The sequence below is a fragment of the Blennius ocellaris genome (genome assembly GCF_963422515.1).
Source record: "Blennius ocellaris genome assembly, chromosome: 20".
Taxonomy (NCBI): domain Eukaryota; kingdom Metazoa; phylum Chordata; class Actinopteri; order Blenniiformes; family Blenniidae; genus Blennius; species Blennius ocellaris.
This window is the reverse complement of record NC_137669.1, coordinates 16,671,561-16,691,466: the sequence shown is the minus strand read 5'-3', so window position 1 is coordinate 16,691,466 and position 19,906 is coordinate 16,671,561. Positions and strand designations below refer to the sequence as shown.

At 41.4% G+C, this 19,906-nt stretch overlaps 1 protein-coding gene across 1 annotated transcript in view; it reads right to left on the bottom strand.

The window, feature by feature from the left end:
- The window catches only part of LOC308144829 (RNA-binding motif, single-stranded-interacting protein 3), a gene marked incomplete at its 3' end in the record, with an annotated part of 293,608 nt that extends 275,914 nt beyond the window's left edge, over positions 1-17,694 (bottom strand). Inside the window, exons 1-2 of the mRNA XM_080516066.1 lie at positions 17,522-17,694; positions 15,118-15,289 (exon numbers count right to left, since the gene is read on the bottom strand). Coding sequence (XP_080372192.1) covers positions 15,118-15,285 — 168 coding nt within the window. The 5' untranslated portion in view covers positions 15,286-15,289; positions 17,522-17,694. The remainder of the gene's footprint in view (positions 1-15,117; positions 15,290-17,521) is intronic.
- Between the last annotated feature and the right edge of the window lie 2,212 nt (positions 17,695-19,906).

Sequence of the window (19,906 nt, the reverse complement as noted above, 5' to 3'; positions counted from 1 at the left end):
AAGTACCTCACGTGATTCTATGAATTTCAATGTTTTTTCTGCACACTTCACATGAAGTTCATTCACTCAATTGGTTGTTTTCATCCAAACAAGTTTTCATTACTGCTGGAATTGGCCCCATTTTTAAGATATCGAGTTCCTTTCCAAAGCTCTTGATAAATCCTACATGGGCAAGTCTGTCTCAATCTGCAAAACACATAATAAAGAAAGAACAAAAACAGAGAGAATGAGGCTACTGACCCAGTAGGAGTGTAATGTAGATTTATAGATTTATGTCGATATGATTATTATGGAGTTTGCTGGTATTAAAATCCGATTTGCACAATTTGAGCAACTCGTCGATCTTGAGTGGAAATATTTGGCAGACTAGAACTTACCAGCTATATCTCCAGAAATGTTATCAAAACAATGAAGGACTATCCTCTGGGCATTTTTCGAGGCCGCCGCTCATTTAATTCCCATGTCTGTTGCTCGCCGAGCTCAGTTCCATTTGGCCGTGCATCACCATGGCAGCGGACACTGGCCCTCATGTTTGACTCAGACATCATCCAGAAACATTTCAGCTCGGAGTGACTCATAATGAGTCTCGCTCTCTCTGATGTTACAGCGCTGAAAATAGGCTCACTTTCCTCCTTAAGATTTCTCCAGGGAGCACGGCTGTGATCATCACTCATAACACACCTTTTTATTCTCCGACAAACACGGCCACAAACAAGAGAAAGCACTTTCAGGCAGCAAAAAGTTGCAAATCTTGAGTTTATGTTTCGTATAAGGAAAATAAACACACACACAGACGAAATGCATGTGCAGAAACAGCATATAGACATAACAGTTTGCCGATTCCCTTCAGGTAAACTCCCACAAAGCCAATTATCAAATATCATAGAAATGCCATTTAAACTCATCAACCTTAATTACAAGTGACAGAAAAAGATTTTGCCAAAAGTACAATTTTACATTTACAGTAAAATATCTAAATATATGTGAGATGGGATCAATCTAACTGAGCAGATTAAAAAAAGAAAACTGTATCACAAGAAGATCTATCTTTATCCGTCCAGGCTACATTTGTAAGTAAATAGCTTGCAAGCTTCAACTGACATGGGGGGGGGGGCTTACCTGAAGGAGTCCCACATCATAAATCTGTCTCTCCTATTTTATCTGTACACAGACTCGGTCCTGTCACTCAGGTTTACCACTCACACTGTACCGAGTGACGCTGCACGTTGCTTCTTGGCTCTTTTTCTATCCTCCAAACATAAAGGCTGAACTTAAGCTAACTGATAACATTCAGGTATTAATCAAGACACTGTGTGATTACTTGTTTTGCATAATTTCCACATGCAGAATACCCTGCTTATGTAGTTAGGCAAAAAGAAATCATAGAACGGAGAAGTGCTAATTTCAGTCCTTGATCACTTTAAAATGACAACAGTACACGATGGTATTATATTCAAAGTACTTTGCTCATTACCTTACTGGAACTGTGAATGCTAAAACTACACTGAAGTGTTAGGAAAGCTCAACTATGTAAAAGTTGCTTTTTCATGAAATAGACCATCTTATTTGAAGCTGATATTATGCAATAAAATAGAGCAGGCCACAATGGAGACCAAACAACCTGAGTAGTTGTCGTTTGAGTTGTTTGATTAAATTATTTGAAACTGGTGTTACTTGCTGTTAGCGTCTTTATTTCATTGTGAAATTTAATGATTTTGTAAATGACAGAAATTACCGACAGAAACTGTATTAGACTGAGAATTGAATGAAATGAACAGTTTAATTTAATGAACAGTCAGAATAATTCAGAAATATAACTACTGCATATGTTTAATCTTCTTATGCCATAATGTATCGTCGTATTCGTCAGATCAGTAGATTTTTGTTAGTGGTATTTTAAAATTGTTGGGTAATTAATCAGGATGACAAAGTACACTTGAGAATTCAGGATATGAAAAAGGTCCTATTTCCTAAACACTACACTAAAATGTGACTTTGCCTATATGTCACCCACACATGGCCTTTTTCAACTTTTAAAGATAACATATCCAATTAGTTTCTGTGATCCATGCCCTGAAAATCATCACTTAGCAAAAATGACATTCCTCTGTCATAGATTATTTTGTTGGTTATTTTTTTCAACTTTCAAATGTCCCTGTATACAAATTAAAAACCACACGACATGATTTAACTGGTCAGTTCAAATCCTTATAAGTAGAGCAGAAACAACCTAAAGCAAGCATCATAGAGCCAGCCGGCCCCCCGGGGGTCTTTAGTTTCTCCCAGAACAGCCAATAAGGAGTCAAATAATGATTATTAACTAAATCAAATGAAAATGAGTTTACATGAGACATACAAAGCAGCTGTTTTGCATTTATTCAGTGGCACCCAGAGTTCCTGTGGGATTATTGTGCATTGAATTAAAATATTATATTAAATCACAGTTTTCAGTTGGCCTAACCAGTACGTAATGTGTTTTATGAGTGTTGTCAGAGAAATTGCAGGTCTTCAAAATAACTCAAGAGTAGTATCTAACCATCCAAGCAGCGCCTGACCTCTTTCACTCAGTAAGTGACTCCGATTTTAGACGAGTACTTGACTAAGATCTTTGCAAAACGAGCAAAGGCCTGGATGATACACGTAATCTTCATCAATCAACTTAAGATACAGTGATTTGTTTATTAATGTCTTGCTCTTCACAATACAAATTACAAGCATTACTCACAGCTCTTCCATTTGAGAGTGATTTTAATACCGCATACTTCAATTCAATCATTTTCTTTTTTTAATAAGCTCTCTGGAGTCATGGCATCATCTTTCTATTACACATTTTAATATTGCAAGATATAGCATTGCATTCACCCGCTGCAATTAGGCTTTATATTACAATCCTTTCAACATGTGGCCTACAACTCGTCTCAATAAAAAACACAGCTTAATGATCTAGTTCTCTGTGACCTATGTGCACATCGCAGATAGGCTCCAAAAGGTTACATGCAAAATTAATATAAGTACGTGGAGCACAACCACGCAGCTAAGTCATTTATCTGTCGCAATAAACCACTCTGCGTGCTAAATATAGGCTCATTCAGGATGGTGTCGAGGAGGATCTGCTGCAGCTCTCCTGAAACAAAAAAGTCTGTGCTCTAAATCCACACTCCAATGGGATTTATTAACCCTGTGCAAACGCTCTAGTGACCGAGTCTCTCTTCAGGGCCTGTTAAAGTCTCCTAAGACAGAGATTAACGTCATTACAAGTCTTAAAACTGCTGCTGGAGAAAAGTAAAGTCAAAGCAAAGGATTTTATCGAAAGCTGGATTTGCTTTCAATTATCAATTAACTCTCATAGATGAGAAAAATACAAACCTCCCAAAATATAAATAATTCAAACAGTATATACAATAGAGATGGAATGAGGTCTAAAAATGACCTTTATGAGTAAAAGATGACTGTGAAAGTCTTTCACAGACTTTTTGGTTGTACTTGCTCATCCAACAAAACGGATTTCACAAAACCAGCAAGGGAATAACGGAGTTATGGCTCGTTGAGGAGCGTAAGGTCGGGATTAGAAGGCAATCTGGATTAGTCGGAGGACCTGGAGCTCACGTTGCTGCTTCTGCAGCCGTCAAGATGACGCATGCACAAAAATGCCAACTCAGGCCGGGAGCCTGAGGCCGGGAACGCGCGAAGCACTTGCTTCCATGCAGTCACTTTGATTTTATTTCTTAGTGCTTCCAATTTTACAAGCTAAATTGGGACACTTTAATTTTATCAAACAAAAAGCACTCAAAAATACTGCCAAATATGTATTGCATGCAATCAAATTAAGCACTGTGTAATAGCTCTTTGCTTTAATATCTCTAAAGTTAACAAAGCCCTGGAACAAAGTCAATATGTATTCAATCCTTTTCCAATACAACTGGCTCATAAAACAAGCAGACTAATAATACTTGAGGAATAACTTAATTACTGCTCACTCTCTACATCGCTCTAATTATAGCCTTTACAAAAGAGCAGCAGTAATGCACTTTTAAGTGCAATGGGAGTTTGCCTAATTAGGCCTATCACACACAGACATGCACACGTACACACACATGAACACACTGGTGAGAAAACTGTCATTCAGTAATTAGTACTGGTGATGAAACCCTCAATTACGGTTTCATTTACACACCATCACAGGCCACAGCCGGCTGACCTGTGAGCTTGCACACAGCCAAGCTTTGCTAACAGCTTTTAAAACAGTAATATCTTTATGACACGGCTGTGGCACGGCGCGGCGTGATATGTTAGCTGATTTGCTTCGTTATTTCGCCAATCAGATAAAAGCCAGTATAGTATTTTACCATTATCTTCTCTGTCTTATTGCCCCATTGGTAGTGTTAATGAGTGGGCAGGCACCGCTTAACTGCTGCCAATTAAAAGGGCTGGTCACACTGTCGAACAAGATGTGAATGCATATATTTTGGGCACCAGGGAAGATAATAGAGGTGTTTGCTCTGGTTATCGCGGAGCTGGTGGGGTGCCCCGATGACGACGACGACGATTCTTCTTTGCAGCGAAGCAGCCAATCCACACATTCGACCTTTGGAGCAGTCAGGACTTTTTTATCGAAACCTCAGCAGATGCACAGATGTGCCTCTGCCTCGACGTGCGTGACGTCAGGATCTGGACGCCTGCTCTCACAGCAATGTGTTTTATATGAGGAAGCCATATGCTTTGCATGATCAAATCTTCATATCATGGGCCCGAAACCCTTTCTACTTACCAAAGCATATTGTGTTTGCTTTGTAAATACTATGAACAATGCTGCAATTACTGTGGTGATATTTTGCTGAGTTGAACATTCAATTATTTCATTGAGGGCTCCATGTAGAGTTGAGAAAATGGCTTCAAATTTATCACAAGAAACACTTGTTTATGTGCCCCTAATAATGAAGAAATCTATCTAAAGCTGTTTAAATCAAAAATATTTCAAGTTCTAACTTATAAACATTATAAAATAATACATGTCACAATGATTTAAAGGACACTGCTGTAAATTTATTTTTTTAGTCCTCTTTAAAGTAGTCGTGCATTTCTTATTGTGATTCGATGCTTCCATGTATAAAAGGGAAAACATATCAAAAGAAACATGGTTTCTCTTTCACATTTTCATTAATTCAGGATTAGACATTATATGGCAGTGCAAGTTTTTGTTTTATTTGTTTTTTTTTAATAAAACACTGAAGCAGCAAAAGAAAAGAAAACTGTGATTTGATAAAAACTCGTTCTTTTGCGTCCTCAAGATGTTGTGGAGATTGCAATCCAAGTATCATCTAAGCACGGGGAAATATTGATGCTCAGAGCTTGATTATAATTAATCTAACAAAAATTCTGAGAGGAAACAGATTGTCCAAATGGAAATATCTCGGTGCGTGTTTCACAGATAAACAGTGAAGCATCTGTGAGGGTGTACAGAGCCGGGCTGAGGTCATCCTCCCATGTGAACGCTTTAATCTTGAAGACGGTTAAAAGTTCAGAAGATCTTGTGTTCAAAGTAAGAAGGGCAGAATAATAATTTTACAAATCCTAATCCGTCATGTAAGGGAAAGGAATGCTTTATAAATGATGTGCCCAAGACATTAACAAACAATTTGGATGATCTGATGGATTATTAAACGACATCATCTATACTTGTTTATTTCGAGTAGAGTCTTGGCGAGTTGGAGTCCAGCCCAGATGACATTAAAGGGACCCAGGAGAGGACGCCGTGCAGTCTATTACTGGGCTCAGTCCTGCACACATTCACAGATCCGGGCTAAGCACATTCAACCAGAAATAATTGTTTTTGGACTGTGGGAGGAGGTTAACAGAGAAAGAGCATCCAAAATCCACAAATGAAGGCCACGGCACGGCTTTGAAACCTTCTTGAAATAAAGGCACCGCCGTGGCGAGCTGCACTTCATGGACGCACTCCAAAGATGCACTAAGGACACACTGGGGGCTTTTCCACTGGAAAGAACCAGGGGCGAGTTCGGAGCCAGGGCCACTTCGTTGCTGGGCCAGAGTTTGGTTGTTTCTGGTGGAAAAGAAACACACTGTAGCCTCAAAACTGCTCTCCAACTAAATAGCTAGGTGCTACCTGGTCTGGATAACACTGACGGCAGCTTTCTGCACACAGACCATGATCTGGTTTTACACACCCGTTGACATGAAGCATAGAAGTACTCAGAGCCCAGTAACTGTAATTAGCCACATGAAATAGAGAAACTTGACATTGATGATGAAAAATATGGCTGATTGTGGTGTAAGTTATCCATTTAAATAAAAGCATAAGCCAGGGCTCTCAAAGTCATGGAAGTGACCAGCCCAATTGGATCTCGAGTAAAATGGCAGTGTAACAAGACTGAAATTTAGGACAGCTCCAAATTTCCCCTTGAATAGTTTAAAGAAATATGTCACAGTGTTGTATTATGGCCATTACTCCAAGTATAACACTGCAATCCTCAGTGAATCAATCAAAAAGAGACACTGATTTCATTGCAAACTGAAATATGATCTGTGCAAACTTTACTGTGCAAACTATCTCAAGGTCTTAAAATGACTCTGCAGCAGGTGAGTTTTTAATAATGGGTAAATGGGTTTGACAGCCAGAATGTGAACTGGGCCATGCATTCAGGACTTCATCTGAAATTTGAAACTGGAGCTCAAAACCACTAATGTGTGTATTTCTACTGATTTTTTGTGTTTTGTTTTGTTTTTGGTCTGTGAAAAATGACAGAAATTGGGGCATTTATGAGAATCGATGTATCCTCATCTCAAAAGACAAAACCAACACATGCTGCAATGATTTCTCTAAGCTGTAACAGTGTTTGTACCACTGCCCAGAAACAACAGCCAAATTAACCAACAAACAACTCTGATTTGGTCGTGCAACAGAAAACTGACTGTTTGCATGAGAAGCACCAAAAAAACAGTCCAGCAGAAAAACGGAAAACCAAAACCAATCTGACATTATCAAATACCATATTATGTTTCTGTGATTACACCATAAACAATCTTCTTTTGAACACGTCGCATGACAGTTTTTTTGACTTTGCGTGCCACATGATGATCTGGCCTCGAGCCAGAAAAGGCAACATTAAACACATTTTCAGAAATATATATACAACTCTGGAGAATTTCCCCCCGACGAGAACCAGGACTGACTGCTACTAATCAAGCACATTTGGCAATTCTGCACAGGTCTTCCTTGACCTTTCCTTTCCCTGCCAAGTCATCACAAAGAGTGAACAGCTTCCAGCCTTGACACGGAGTCAGACACAAACCACAAACAACCACACATGCTTCTCCACGGCTACAGTGTGGCCGGTGCACAGCAAACATCCACGGGGGTGTACGAATCATTAAAATAAAATGCAAGAGGCTGATTTTTTTTTTTTTTAATCACAGCAAAGGATTTTCCAGATGGCTGTCTAAATGGGGTATTCTCATGCTTATGTTACCATGCCAAATTGCTGGCCTACAAATCAAGCTGCAGGTCCAACAGATATTTCATTATGATCCAAGTAAATTCATAGCAGAAGCAGGATTTTTTTTTTTTTCTTTAATTGGAGCAGTTAACAGTTTTAAATATTCTCGTGGGGGGTGGGGAAAGGTCTGCTTTCATATTAAACATCCAGGATTATGTTCAGAAAACAATTTGACTTCTGTCACCACTGTGCAGCTCTTGATGTATTTTCACAGACAAGCTTATGTAAAGCATCCTGGGGGTCTCAAAGGCAGCTTGTTTTGGAAAGAGCGACCCTGAACAGCTGACAACTGAAAAGCTGCACACCGCTTTTTTTTTTTTTTTTTTGTGGCATTCGTGAGTGTCAGAGCCTGAAGGTCAGCGGGATAGGATGTTGGGCACAAGCAGGACTGGAGTCACGACTGGTGACTCTTAGGTCATGTGTGTCAAGGAGGGATTAGGAGCGGCCGGTGATCCCATCAAAGCAATGTGTCACCAGCGCCGTGTCTTACCACCGAGACGCACACTCCAGCGAGCGCTGATCCCCTTAACTGACTCTCTCAGAGGCCTCGGCAGCTAAGGCGAGCTGACATGCGGGGCTATTTTCAGGCAGGAATCACCCCGGTTTGAACGGGGCCACAGAGAGAGACGGCCGGGACCGGTGCCATCGCTCTCCATTAGAGAGGACGAAAGACACAGCGAGGAGCCCACTTTGCCACTTTACAGCCTTTGGCTCATGACAGCTCCCAGAAACAGATGAGGGATAAATGTGTTGTGACAGCAGCTAATAAGGTCCCTCTGATCTTGTGATCTACTGGTAGTGTGTCAGCGTGTGTGTGAGTGTGTGTCCATGTGCCGTCTCTGCTCACACCCAAAACTTTGATTTCCACAAAAGCAGTCAAATGCACTGATGAGAGATAAACAGAGCGGCTAAAAGAAATTGTGTCTCAATACGCAACTCCATGATACATTTTGGATGTGCTTGATCATTCGCTTTGCTTTTTTTTTATGACACACCAAAGAGACAATGGACTAAAATAGGAAGCTGAACACAAACAGCCTCTACAAATAGCCAAGGCTGGTTATAAAAAAAAAAAGCAGGAAGCCGCAGACCATTCACACTGATTAGCATTTCTGAATGTATTGTAGCATTAGAGCAACAAAATATTCTTGTACTGTTCTGGAAGCGACTGAACTGATGTGCCCAGAACCCTCTTGCAGTCGGAAAGATATCCCTCTGTTAAATTTCATGCAAACTCGGCCAGTTCACGTTGGAAGGTCAATGCAATGGTCAAAAAATTCATCGGTAATGCTCTTTCACTTTATCACTAATGATCATCTGTCCTTAATACATGAGATCATGGACTGAGGCTTGACCTCGGCACTGAACCAGGAGCTAACACAGAAGCTTCATGCTTGAAAGAGTCTTTTTTATTTAAATGTTTATACCAGCATACTTTCAAATCACACTATCTTATGTTTAAATCATCAACATCAAACTAAAAAGCAATAATACATATGTTTTGAAAAAGAAAAAAAAGATCCATTAAAGTAGTTTCAGTTGCAAAACATAAGTAAACGTCAGTTGTATGACAGCTTGCAAACAATATGATCAAAGCTGGTCCCTTGCTGGTTTGCAATAAAAGGGTGAGACTTTGCAAGACTGACTCTGTAATTCTTGCATTGTTAATGTGTTAAACACCATCAGTTGTGGTTTGAAGAGATGAAGTTGGTACGAGGTAAATATTTCATTTCAATTACTGGTGGATGAGACGTTGGTGAAGAGAGTCCACGAGACCAGCAACAAGGTTTCAGTGGGAGAAGTGGAAGCCACGGCTTGTCCTCATCCGATCGCCGCCACAGGAGTAAGCCCAAAAACTCCCCGAGTGCACCCTGGGCGCCGTACACTAACAACCCACTAATCCTTCGTGATGGGCTGAATCAGAGGCCAAACCTCATTGTCATAATTTGCACACAAATAAATCTGAAATAAATCAACGCAATTCAGCTATCGACAGTTATTAACAGTGACGTGCAATTCTCCTGTCCTCTTTCGAAAACTGTGAACATACCATCTTGTTTTCAAGTTTCACGCTCAAACAGGTCAATAGACAAAATACTTTCTCTGCAGTTACTTTCTTTCTAATAGTTTGATGCACGAACATGAATATTTGTGTGGTTATTGTATTAAGACGTCACGTCACATTCAAAAGCATTAAAACTGCAACTGAAGCCACTAATTTCCTTCAACGGAACTTACTGGTAAGGACTTTTAAAGGTCTTCACTATTAGTGAGGCTTAGAGCTGCTGGCAGTACCACATACACACACACACAGACCTTTCAACACGTATTGCCTGTTCAATTTTTTGCGGTGAAGAAAAAGGCAGCCATTTGTATTTGTAAATGTGCCACATTTGACAAGGTGCCAGTTCTCAGTTGCAGAATCTGCATTGTAATTTGACAGCTAAATGTGCATATTTGTGCAGTGCACCATGATCAGGTGTAGTGGCATATTGACTAAACCTGCACTTTAGTAAACCCGCAGAGGCTCCAAGCAGACTCCTGGGCTTGCTCCCTCCACAATGTTCTGCCCACCTCCGCCACCGATTCATATCCGGAGGAGGGGTGTGGGATCGATGGCATGCCGGGATGCTATTAGAACTGAGGCGGCCAGGCGTCGGCGACTTCAAAAGCAAAGTGTGGGAGGAGAAATAACACAAGGTAATTATCTGGGCCCCGCTAGCGACCGCCGAGGTAATCTGCGGAGTGGAGAGCGGAGAGGGCTGTGGAGGTGGTGTTCAGGATGTCTGTCCATATTTGACTCGACTCGCTGCACTCTGTTCAATCCAGCAAATGCTGATGGAGAAAATGAAAAAAAAACTTTCCCTTTACTTTCCCCACCTCATTGAGCAGTTTATCAAATTACCTATCATTTCCAGCTGACATCTTTATTTGGCACACATTCAAGCCGCAGAATATTAATCAAATAGCTTCTTGACGAGCTACAATGATGGATAGTTTCACAGTTTACATGATGCTGCTCATAAAACACTAATATTTTCATTGGATCACATCCCAATCTGTCACACTGCAGCTTAGGCCAAATTGCCTCACAAGGTGAGAAGCCATCTGCTTTTCTAGTCAACTATAAATTTAAAAAAAAAACTGACCGGCAAGAGGCAATCAGGAAAATGCTCTGACAACATCTGGAAGAAAACATCATCAAAGTCAAGAAGAAGGTCCTCTCCAATGACTGAAGCAGATTTTTATTGTTTAACGAACATTAAAATCCTCAAAATTCTGAGCAAGTAACAGATTTCAATTTTCTGATCTCGCCTTCAGAAATGCATTCAGATTCTGTCAAATCACTTTAATATAATTCGCCTCCTCTCTTCCTGGATGTGTTTTATCATTTGTGTAATCAAATAAAACAGCAATAATGTCTGGTATGACTGTACCACTCCACGCTTAAAAGCTCAATCCCCAATGACTCATTTCTAATGGAAATATGAAAAAAATAAAATAAAATTTACCCCAGCGAGGAACAGATCAGTCTGTTTTACATACATATGATGAGATAAAATAAACTGTGTCTGGAAATAGAGGGTGCACACACAACAAAGACATCAACACATTCACAGAGAACCCCTCTGTACCAAACTGTGGAGAACAATTACGAAAACTGCAAGACCAGCAACTTAACGCCTACGTACGGCCATAGGCTTTATGCTTACCGACTTATTTCTGCTTCCAGTGCAGTTAATGAGTTAAAGGTCATCCTGTTGTTATGACACCAATTAGTGCAATATTTCAAATCAGCACTGCAGCTCATCAGCGGCGGTGGTTGGCTAATGCTCTGAGAGTTAAACACACCTAATTACAGAATAATAAGCACAAACCGACGCTATCAAGGTGAGGGATGTGTGTGAAAAATGCCTGAGGGTGGTTTCAGAGGTCAGGGACCGCAGTTCACTTTGTGTAATGCATCGACACCGGGGTCAGGGTCCAGCATAAAACAGCGGGGGTCATTTTGGGGTTAAGTGCAGGGTCAGCATTAACACTTTATATTGAATCCATGAAAGTAAACTTTTACCTGATCCTGCTTGATGACCACTGATATTATAGCCAAATATAACTCATAGGAAGTTTCTGATGTGATTGTGTCCTCCACATGATCTCAATATCTTGTTGGGAAATGTTGATATTTCTGATCCCATGAGCATCAGTTTTAGGATCCACATGGACATCTTAATATCTGATCTATTGAGAGACCAGACTTAGAGAGTATCCATCTGGTTGGGGTTCTTTCTGTACAAGGTGTCATGGTCTATTGGCCTGAATGAGTTTCCTGTACAACGGCTTCTTCCCATGGGCTAAAAACATGCATGTGATTTTAATTGGTGGTTACCGGTGCAAGTCGGTATGAATACGAGTGTGTGGTTGTGATGGACCAGTGGCCTATTCAACCTGTATCCTTAATGCATAACCCGCTGATCTCGGCTCCAGCCACCAACACCAACGCTGGATAAAGTGGCATGACAGAGAACTTCAGTTCATGAGCCACGTGACCTATTATATAATTAATATTGAGTTAAGTGTGGCCTTTACTTTCAAGCTCAACATATTATATTATGCATAACTCATCAAAATTCCATTTGATTAGTGTACTCTGATTTTGGCATTCAAAATGTGCAAAAAAAAAAATTATGTTCAGCTCTTCTGCTCCACAGGATACAAAACTACAATGTCAAACTGCGAGAGTGAGCTGATAAGACCTCATCCAAGACAATCTGGGGATTAACTGTTCACCTGGGGGTTCTTCATCAGTATATTTTCCAAAGCGAAATTAATGTTAAACCCTCACCTATTTTGGCCCAGGGAAAACCGATTCTGCTTATTTACTTTCACCAGCTGACTTATTTAACCTTTGCGCAACAGCTGACTGAACTCACGCTGACCTTATATGCCACAGCAGCTCCGAGCTTGAGCCCGCGGGTCGAACTGTGTCACCTCATTTTCTATGATGTACCGCTAACAAACAGCAGGCCCGAACGAGAGGCGTGCACCCTTTAACAAGGACAAGAGCAGTGGTCCACTTCCACTGATGACACCTTGATGAATTAACACTCCCGGGGAATCGATGAATCCATGGCAGCAGCCGCCTGCCTGCCAACCGCTTGGTCAGGCAATGTCAGTGGGACACAAACAGTCCCTGGGCAACCTGAAGTGTGTGAGCACCGTGTGAGACTGTTGACTTCTCCGCTGATTAACAACAGCAACAAAACCAAAAAATAAAAAAAGGGGGGGAAAAAAATAGACCGTCTCTCCCGTATGCTTTGACAGAAATAGATTTAATCCCAGAGGCAGCCGCCTCGCCGCCCCCCTGCGAGCCTCGTCTGTCACTCAGGGACACTTGTTGAAAAAATAAAAAACAAAAGTCGGATCTTGCCACCGTGAGCGAGTTAGAACTTGAATTCAAAAAGGTAAAACATTCATGCCAGAATATGGCACAATGTGTCAACAGCCCCAAACAAACAAACAAACACCTGTATTTAAATACACCTGAAGAGGTGACGGTCATGAGTACAGCTTGTTGACTCATTCTACGGTTGTAAGGACGTTTTGGTGGGATACATGGGCCCATGTGTGCTTTTCGAGACCGATCGAATAAAGGAAAGCAAGATGTCCACTGTCAATATGGATGATGGGCTCCTTTGTTCTTGCGGTTGCTCTGATTTCTTTCTGAATATTGTTGCGCCACAGTAAGTCACCGCATTTTGCCCCATAGATTCAGCTAGTTTGTATGCCCTTCCTGCCTCAACCAGGATTGTAACCCAACCCCCGATACGTTCAAGGTGAACACTTAATCCAATGTGCTAGCATTCTCAAACAGTAAGAACTGGCTCCAACCTGCCCTTGGATCTTCCAGTTGTATTTGTGATATCTTCCTACATCCATAAAAATGTGGATTTAGCAAAGCAACACTTAAAAACCTATGTGTGTCAGTGTACTCCTTGGCTACAGCAAGGGAAGGTACTGCCGCACCAGAGACAAAGGGGGGTGGTGGGAGGAAAACAATAACTTAAAAAATAGAAACAAACAGAGCAGCAGATAGCGGTATTAGTGGAAACCTTAAAGAAGGTTGCTGTGTTGAATCCAGCCACACTTTCTCGAAAGTCAGAAAGGTTGAGGATTTGCTACTGCAAAGATCAGGGTGATGGCGATAGAAAATGATTTAGTTTAGCTGAATTTCGACCAGGAAAACGATCCAGACTACCAGAAATGCTCACAACATGGAGAATCAAGCATTCAATCAGATATTTTTAACAATGCAGGAACCCAAAGTTTTTGAAATGTTTCAAAGTAGAAGATCACACAAGAAACTTTTTGGAGTGTAAAAAACTAACCCCAGAACTAAATTTAGAGCTTGGGTCAAGCATTCAAAATACCCAAAATTCCAGTGATGATCCCTAGTAACAGACTAGTAAGAGGAAATGGATTGTTTGCATGAGCTATTTCTATTCATAAATACATGACAGGCAGTTGGTATTCAACACTTTTTCACATTTTCATGCTCTCATCTGCTCTCCAGAAGATCTTAATTGTAAAACACGAAAAAGAATGTTTTTAAAGACATTAAGAATATTGATATTATACATTAGAACACATAATTTCCAAGTGAAAGGCACACAACTCATACAATTATTTTGCATGTACAAGAGAACTACAATGCTAGCGCAACGCTTCAGGAACCCCTTCACCTTGCCAAGACCGAGACCCTGAAAGCTAATGTTGATTACTGTTCACTCACAAGTCTGACTCAAAGGATTGAAAAATGATACAGCAAGCCTTTGACAGGCATCCCATTCAGAGCTGCCAGTAGCAGTCAGGCCAGTCATCTGGTGAATGTTTTCTTATATCTGTTGTGTTTATTCTGCCTCTATCTCTTCTCTGCTCCGAGGCGTACGGAACCTCTCGGGCTGATTGACAGAAAGAGGTGCCGGCTCCTGCCAGAGAAGCATGATTGACGTTGCCGAGATGGAGCACGGCCAGCGAGGGTTCTGCCGTCACTCTTGGACGTGCGGAGGGGCTCCGAGAGGGCAGAGCGTTGATGTGTGTTTGAGAATGGGTGCACTCGCGTGGGGACTCCGCCATTTGCTTTCGAATGCACGCAGTAAGACGTTCTAACTCTTCGTGCAGCCGCTGCGGTTTGTAGTTACCCCGATTGGTTTTCAAGGAAACATTACAACACAGAGAACCTACTTCCTTTGAAACGTTGAGGGCAAAAAGCCAAAAGCACCTACAGTTTCACTCTTGCTGCGCAAACAGGTCCTTCCAGCCACAGACAACCCCACACGGCTCAGCTAGAATAATTGTTCTTGACTCATAGGAGCAAAATACTTGACATCACTTAACACCCATCAAACATGAGAACGGACGGATGCAACTTGACTTTTCAGCACTCAAAGAGACAATGCAGTCAATGAGTCAGGCTCTTTGTAGGAAGTTACAGGACTTGTTAATGAGAATAGCTCAGTGGAAGGACAGCTTTGGATCGCTTCACCTCAATCTGTGTACAGACACATGTACAAACTCACACAGCAAGCAGGCATCTGCAACTTACTTTTTTGTCGTCTTTCTGAAGTGCAGGCTGTGTGTCTTTACTGTCGGCGGAGGGCCTGCCGCCGGCGTCCGTCTGTCTGTCGTCCACTTCGCTCTGCTGATTGGCCCCTGACCGAGGAGAGCCCAGAGGGCAGGGGTCCGGCTGCTGAACACCACTTTGGACCTCCATCTTCCTGAAAAACGCCGAAGGAGATGGAAGAAAATCACACAGGAGAATGGTGGGGGGGGGGAATTAGGATAGGTGGACTGCACAGCAGGATTCGAGGATACGTCAATAATGACTTCATAAAAAGACCTGTGGGTGTAGCAGCTACGCCTGGCTTTTAAATGATGTAGATGCTTGTCAAAAAAAAAAAAAGTGAATACTAAGAAAATTATGACTGGACATTTACCAGAAATACAGGGAAAAGCTTCAATGCTGGTTTATGAAAAAATGAGTGTCACTCAGGTTACAGCAAGCATTAATAAGAAAATCAGTGAAATGTCTAAGCTGTGGCCAGTAGTGAGTCATATTTTCTGCCATTATAAAAATTAAAGACTAAATTACCTGTTAAATGTAGCTCAACTAATAGATAACCTAGTGTTTGTTCACGGGACAAAAACATACGTCAAATTCCCTTCAGCATTCTTCCTGTAGATAAAGATATATTATTACTATGCCTAAATGTAAGAGCCAGTAAAATTAATTTCTTTATTTTTGCTTCACAAGCACAGTTATATGTTTTAATTGTAAATTACTGAAAAAAGTTGCTCCTTGTGCATCATAAATATTACATACCTTGCATATCATTTTGTCTCATTAAATATTCCCCTTGATTTTGTAAGAAGCCTTTTTTTTTTTTAGCAGCAGTCAACCTTTCGACATGGAACACTTTTTTTTTTTTTGGTAATTTGATCCCAGCCTCTATGCTGTTAGTTGTTGAACACAGTTAAGTTGACACTGACTCATCGTAACCCTGACCAGAAATGACTTGGATGCAATTTTCAGCAGGTTTTAAAGTTTTACCTTTATTTAGCACATATTCATAATAGTAATATGAAATGTGTCCTCTTGAGTTGCCGAAGCAGAGTGGACCACTGCTGGCTCAAGGGCTTTGCGAGGGGACTCACAACAGCGATGGTATAAACATATAGCCAAGTCCATTTTCTGCCATTTCTCCCATAGTGAATATGAAAATTGTACTTAATGTAATTCTGTAAAACAGCCCTCTCTTAAATTCTGTCTTTACGAATATAACAAGGTTCAATTTTGCTTGAATTTCTGAATTATGTTTATCTAACTTGCAGGAGTTTAATGCTTAACTGGATTATATAAAGAGACAACTTCTACCAGCAGAATATTAGAAAACACAACACTAGACTGTGCAAGTGTGTATTAAAGGGTAATCAGTGAGTGTGTCGGGTTTGAACAAGAATCGGGACGCTTCACAAGCAATATTCAATGTGGTTAATTCATGTTCGGGCACGCTGGCCATCCTGCATGGTGCTTCACTGTTGCTGCCCTGTGGGACACTCTGTAAAATCGGTCATAATCATAAAAAGGTCTACTTTAACGGATTACTAGTTTCACAGCGAGACCAGATCCCCCACAAGCAAAAATTGATTATTTCAGTGCAGGAAATAAATCACTACAGGCACATTGGCACTTTACTGCAGCCGATCCTGACCCCCGTGACCTCTCATCTGGATTTATCACTTTGACAGAATGAATGATAAGTGGCCACAGGAGCTAAAAGGAGAGAGGACAAATGCAAGAAACACTGATGTTAAGGTGATTAGTGACAGGCAAGCTGTAAATATGTCAACTGATAAGAGCCAGAAACTTCCATTGCACTGCATCAGTGGTAATTGCTCTGGGTTCTCAATGTCCCCGAATAATAAAAGCAGAGACAATGTAAAGAGAAGCCACTTGTTTTAAAGGGGGGATAAGGAGCGAGCTATCTGAACTCAGCATCAGGGTAATGTATGTTCCTATTAATAAGTTATGTGGTCAGTTATTTGTTATTCCCTCTGTCTCCTGGTAGAGACGCCACTTAAACGCTGAAGGAACTGTGTGTGTGTGTGTGTGTGTGTGTGTGTGTGTGTGCGCGCGCGCGCGTGTGCTTGTGCGCGTGGGGAGGGGGCGCACCTGTAGGCGCTCGACGATCACCTCCCGTGACGTCACTGCGTGAATTGTTTCAATTATTCGGGAAATACTGTATACAATGTGGATTAACACCGAATTGTGTTGCATTAAAAACTTTGCATGTTTTGATATCGACTACTTGTGAAGCGGCAGCAACTAATTCCCTTTATATTTAATGATAACTTCATTACAATGTCTGTTTATGCAAAAGCTTCAGCGGCACAACACGACCATGAAAAACAAGTCGCCTAAAAAAAAAAAAAAAAAAATGTTGAAATACCTCTCTGTCACTTCTCGGCTCCTCGTTATGTCAGAAGCATGTCAGGAGGAAGATGCGGTAGTGCAACTTGCTTTACATCTCTGAGGCGGAAAGCCGCAGCAGTGTGAGGCAGAACAACACGCAGCCGGTGCATGCACTTGCACGAGAAGTTATTCCGCTTGAAAACAAACAAAACAAAAACAGAAACAAAAACAATGCCTGAGGCTGTGAGACACTCCCGCCACCCGTGAGGAGAGCCCGGTGTCAGAGCCTCACCGGGCGACGCCGCCGCCGCTGCTGCATGTCACGGTGGGGCGGGCATGTCACCTCCTCTTCCTCCTCCTCCTCCTCTTCCTCCTCCCGGTTACACCGACGCTGTCAGGAGCGATGCCTTCAGGGTCGCCTCGGAACTCCCGGTGCACAACTCACAACAAGTTTCGAGTGGGAGTCGCAAGTCAGACACACACAATGTGTCATGGTGTATGCTGCAGAATAAACGTGAGAAACCCTCACTGCATTCGTCATATGATGCATAAAAGTGATTTTCTGCTTTATATCGTGAAAACTACAAATTCCCACCACGATGTAAAAGGAGCAGAAACTCTGTTGGTCTGGGAGGAGCCGACCTTCTTTACTGGAGGTGAGGTGAAACCAGGCAAACACTCAGAATAAGTGGAAATAGATTGATTGGAGCTGTGATATAAAAACATTTTTAAAGTTATGGAAATGGTTGAAATGTATTTACGTATGTACAGTACATGCATGCATGCCTATGTGTATGCATGTGCATCTGCATGCATTTATGCATGTATGTATGAATTATCTATCATATTTTATTTTCCAGTCTGTCTCATCTATCTGTTTTTCCAAATACGTTTTTATTTGGCGCTTTTTAATGCGGTATGCTTAATAAATATACATTGTATTTCCTGTTTTTTGATTTATGTAAAATATTCAGTGTCGTTCTTTTCATGTATATGAAATTAGTTTGTTTATTACAATAAATTTAATTTTTGTTATTGCACGAACGATACGAATATGAAACAGTAATATAACTGCAGCTGGAAATAATTAGCAAACCTCAATGATGGCCACAAGGTGGCAATGTAAACTCAGTAAATACAACAAACCCTGGAGAGAGACGGAGTGTTGGAAGTTTATTGAAACGTCAAGACGTGCATTTACTAATAAAGTTTATGGGAAGTCGCTGTGATTTGTGTCATTCTATATTCGAGTTATGAGCGTGGGGGAACTAAACTTCCAAATTATGTTAATTCCATTATTTTGCAGGACTTTTTTTTTTCTGCATTCTCCTGCAACCTTTCTTCATTCTTTGTTTACCGTAAAGAGTGAGGCCCCCCCATCTGCCTTCCTATAACATAAAGGAGGCATCATATGCGCGCTCGCCCATCGCCTCCATGCCTCCCTTCAGCTGAGGAGCCTCACTGATGCACCGTCTCGTCCAAACAGAAGGGACCTCACCCAAACAAACAACTGCTCCGACAGGCGGACCCCTCGTCTGTTCTGCCAGGAAAGGCAGAGAGGCAGTCCGGGAGGCAGGTGGATCGGCAGGAGACTGGCCCCTCAGCCATCTCCAGACAAGGCATGTGTCCTCCGTGGACGCCAGCAGGGACCCACAGTCAGGCATGTCCACGGCCCCAGCCGGCACAAGCAGATGTTTTTTTTTTTCTGGGTATTGTTGTTTCGCCTCTCTGGTAATTGTTTTCCTCCGGGGCTCGCCAGTGGGATAAGGTGCCAGGTTGTGTTGTGTGAAGGAGTTATGGGGAGACAGAGTGTATTATATCCATCAGCAGTGCTTTGGAGGTTGCTATAGGCAGACAGTCCAGCTTTCCCCTCTGTGCTCCATGTGGCTTGAACCAATCACTAATTATGGAAGAGGGTAGAGGATTTAGTATTTCTGCTATAGAGTGAATTAAGAATACACAATTCAGTCCAGATTTAAGCTTTTATATTCACATTGCAGTACAACGTGTTTTTTGATGTATTAAAAAGAAAGAAAAAAGGTTTATGCCTTATTGTGCATCTTGGTATGTAATTTAAAATGACATATATGGAACATTAAAGGTCACCTGTGCCGTAGAACTTTTTGCAGTACCGCCATACTTTGCGATACCACTTTACCCTGACAGACACTTAGCAGTTTGTTATGGTACAGCTAATACACTCAAACTGTGCAAGACACCAAGTGTTATCGTGTGATCCCGTGTTTAACGTGCCCTCTTAATTAGCACAGTGAACTGCAGAGACCTTATTATAGGGTCAGATGTTCTCTTCACCTCGGTGAAAGCAGAAACAGAAAAGACCCACTAGGGGGCACTTTGAGACTTTGGATCAGAAACACAAGTGCCGGAGCTTCTTTTTTCTTTTTTTTTCTTTTCTTTTTTT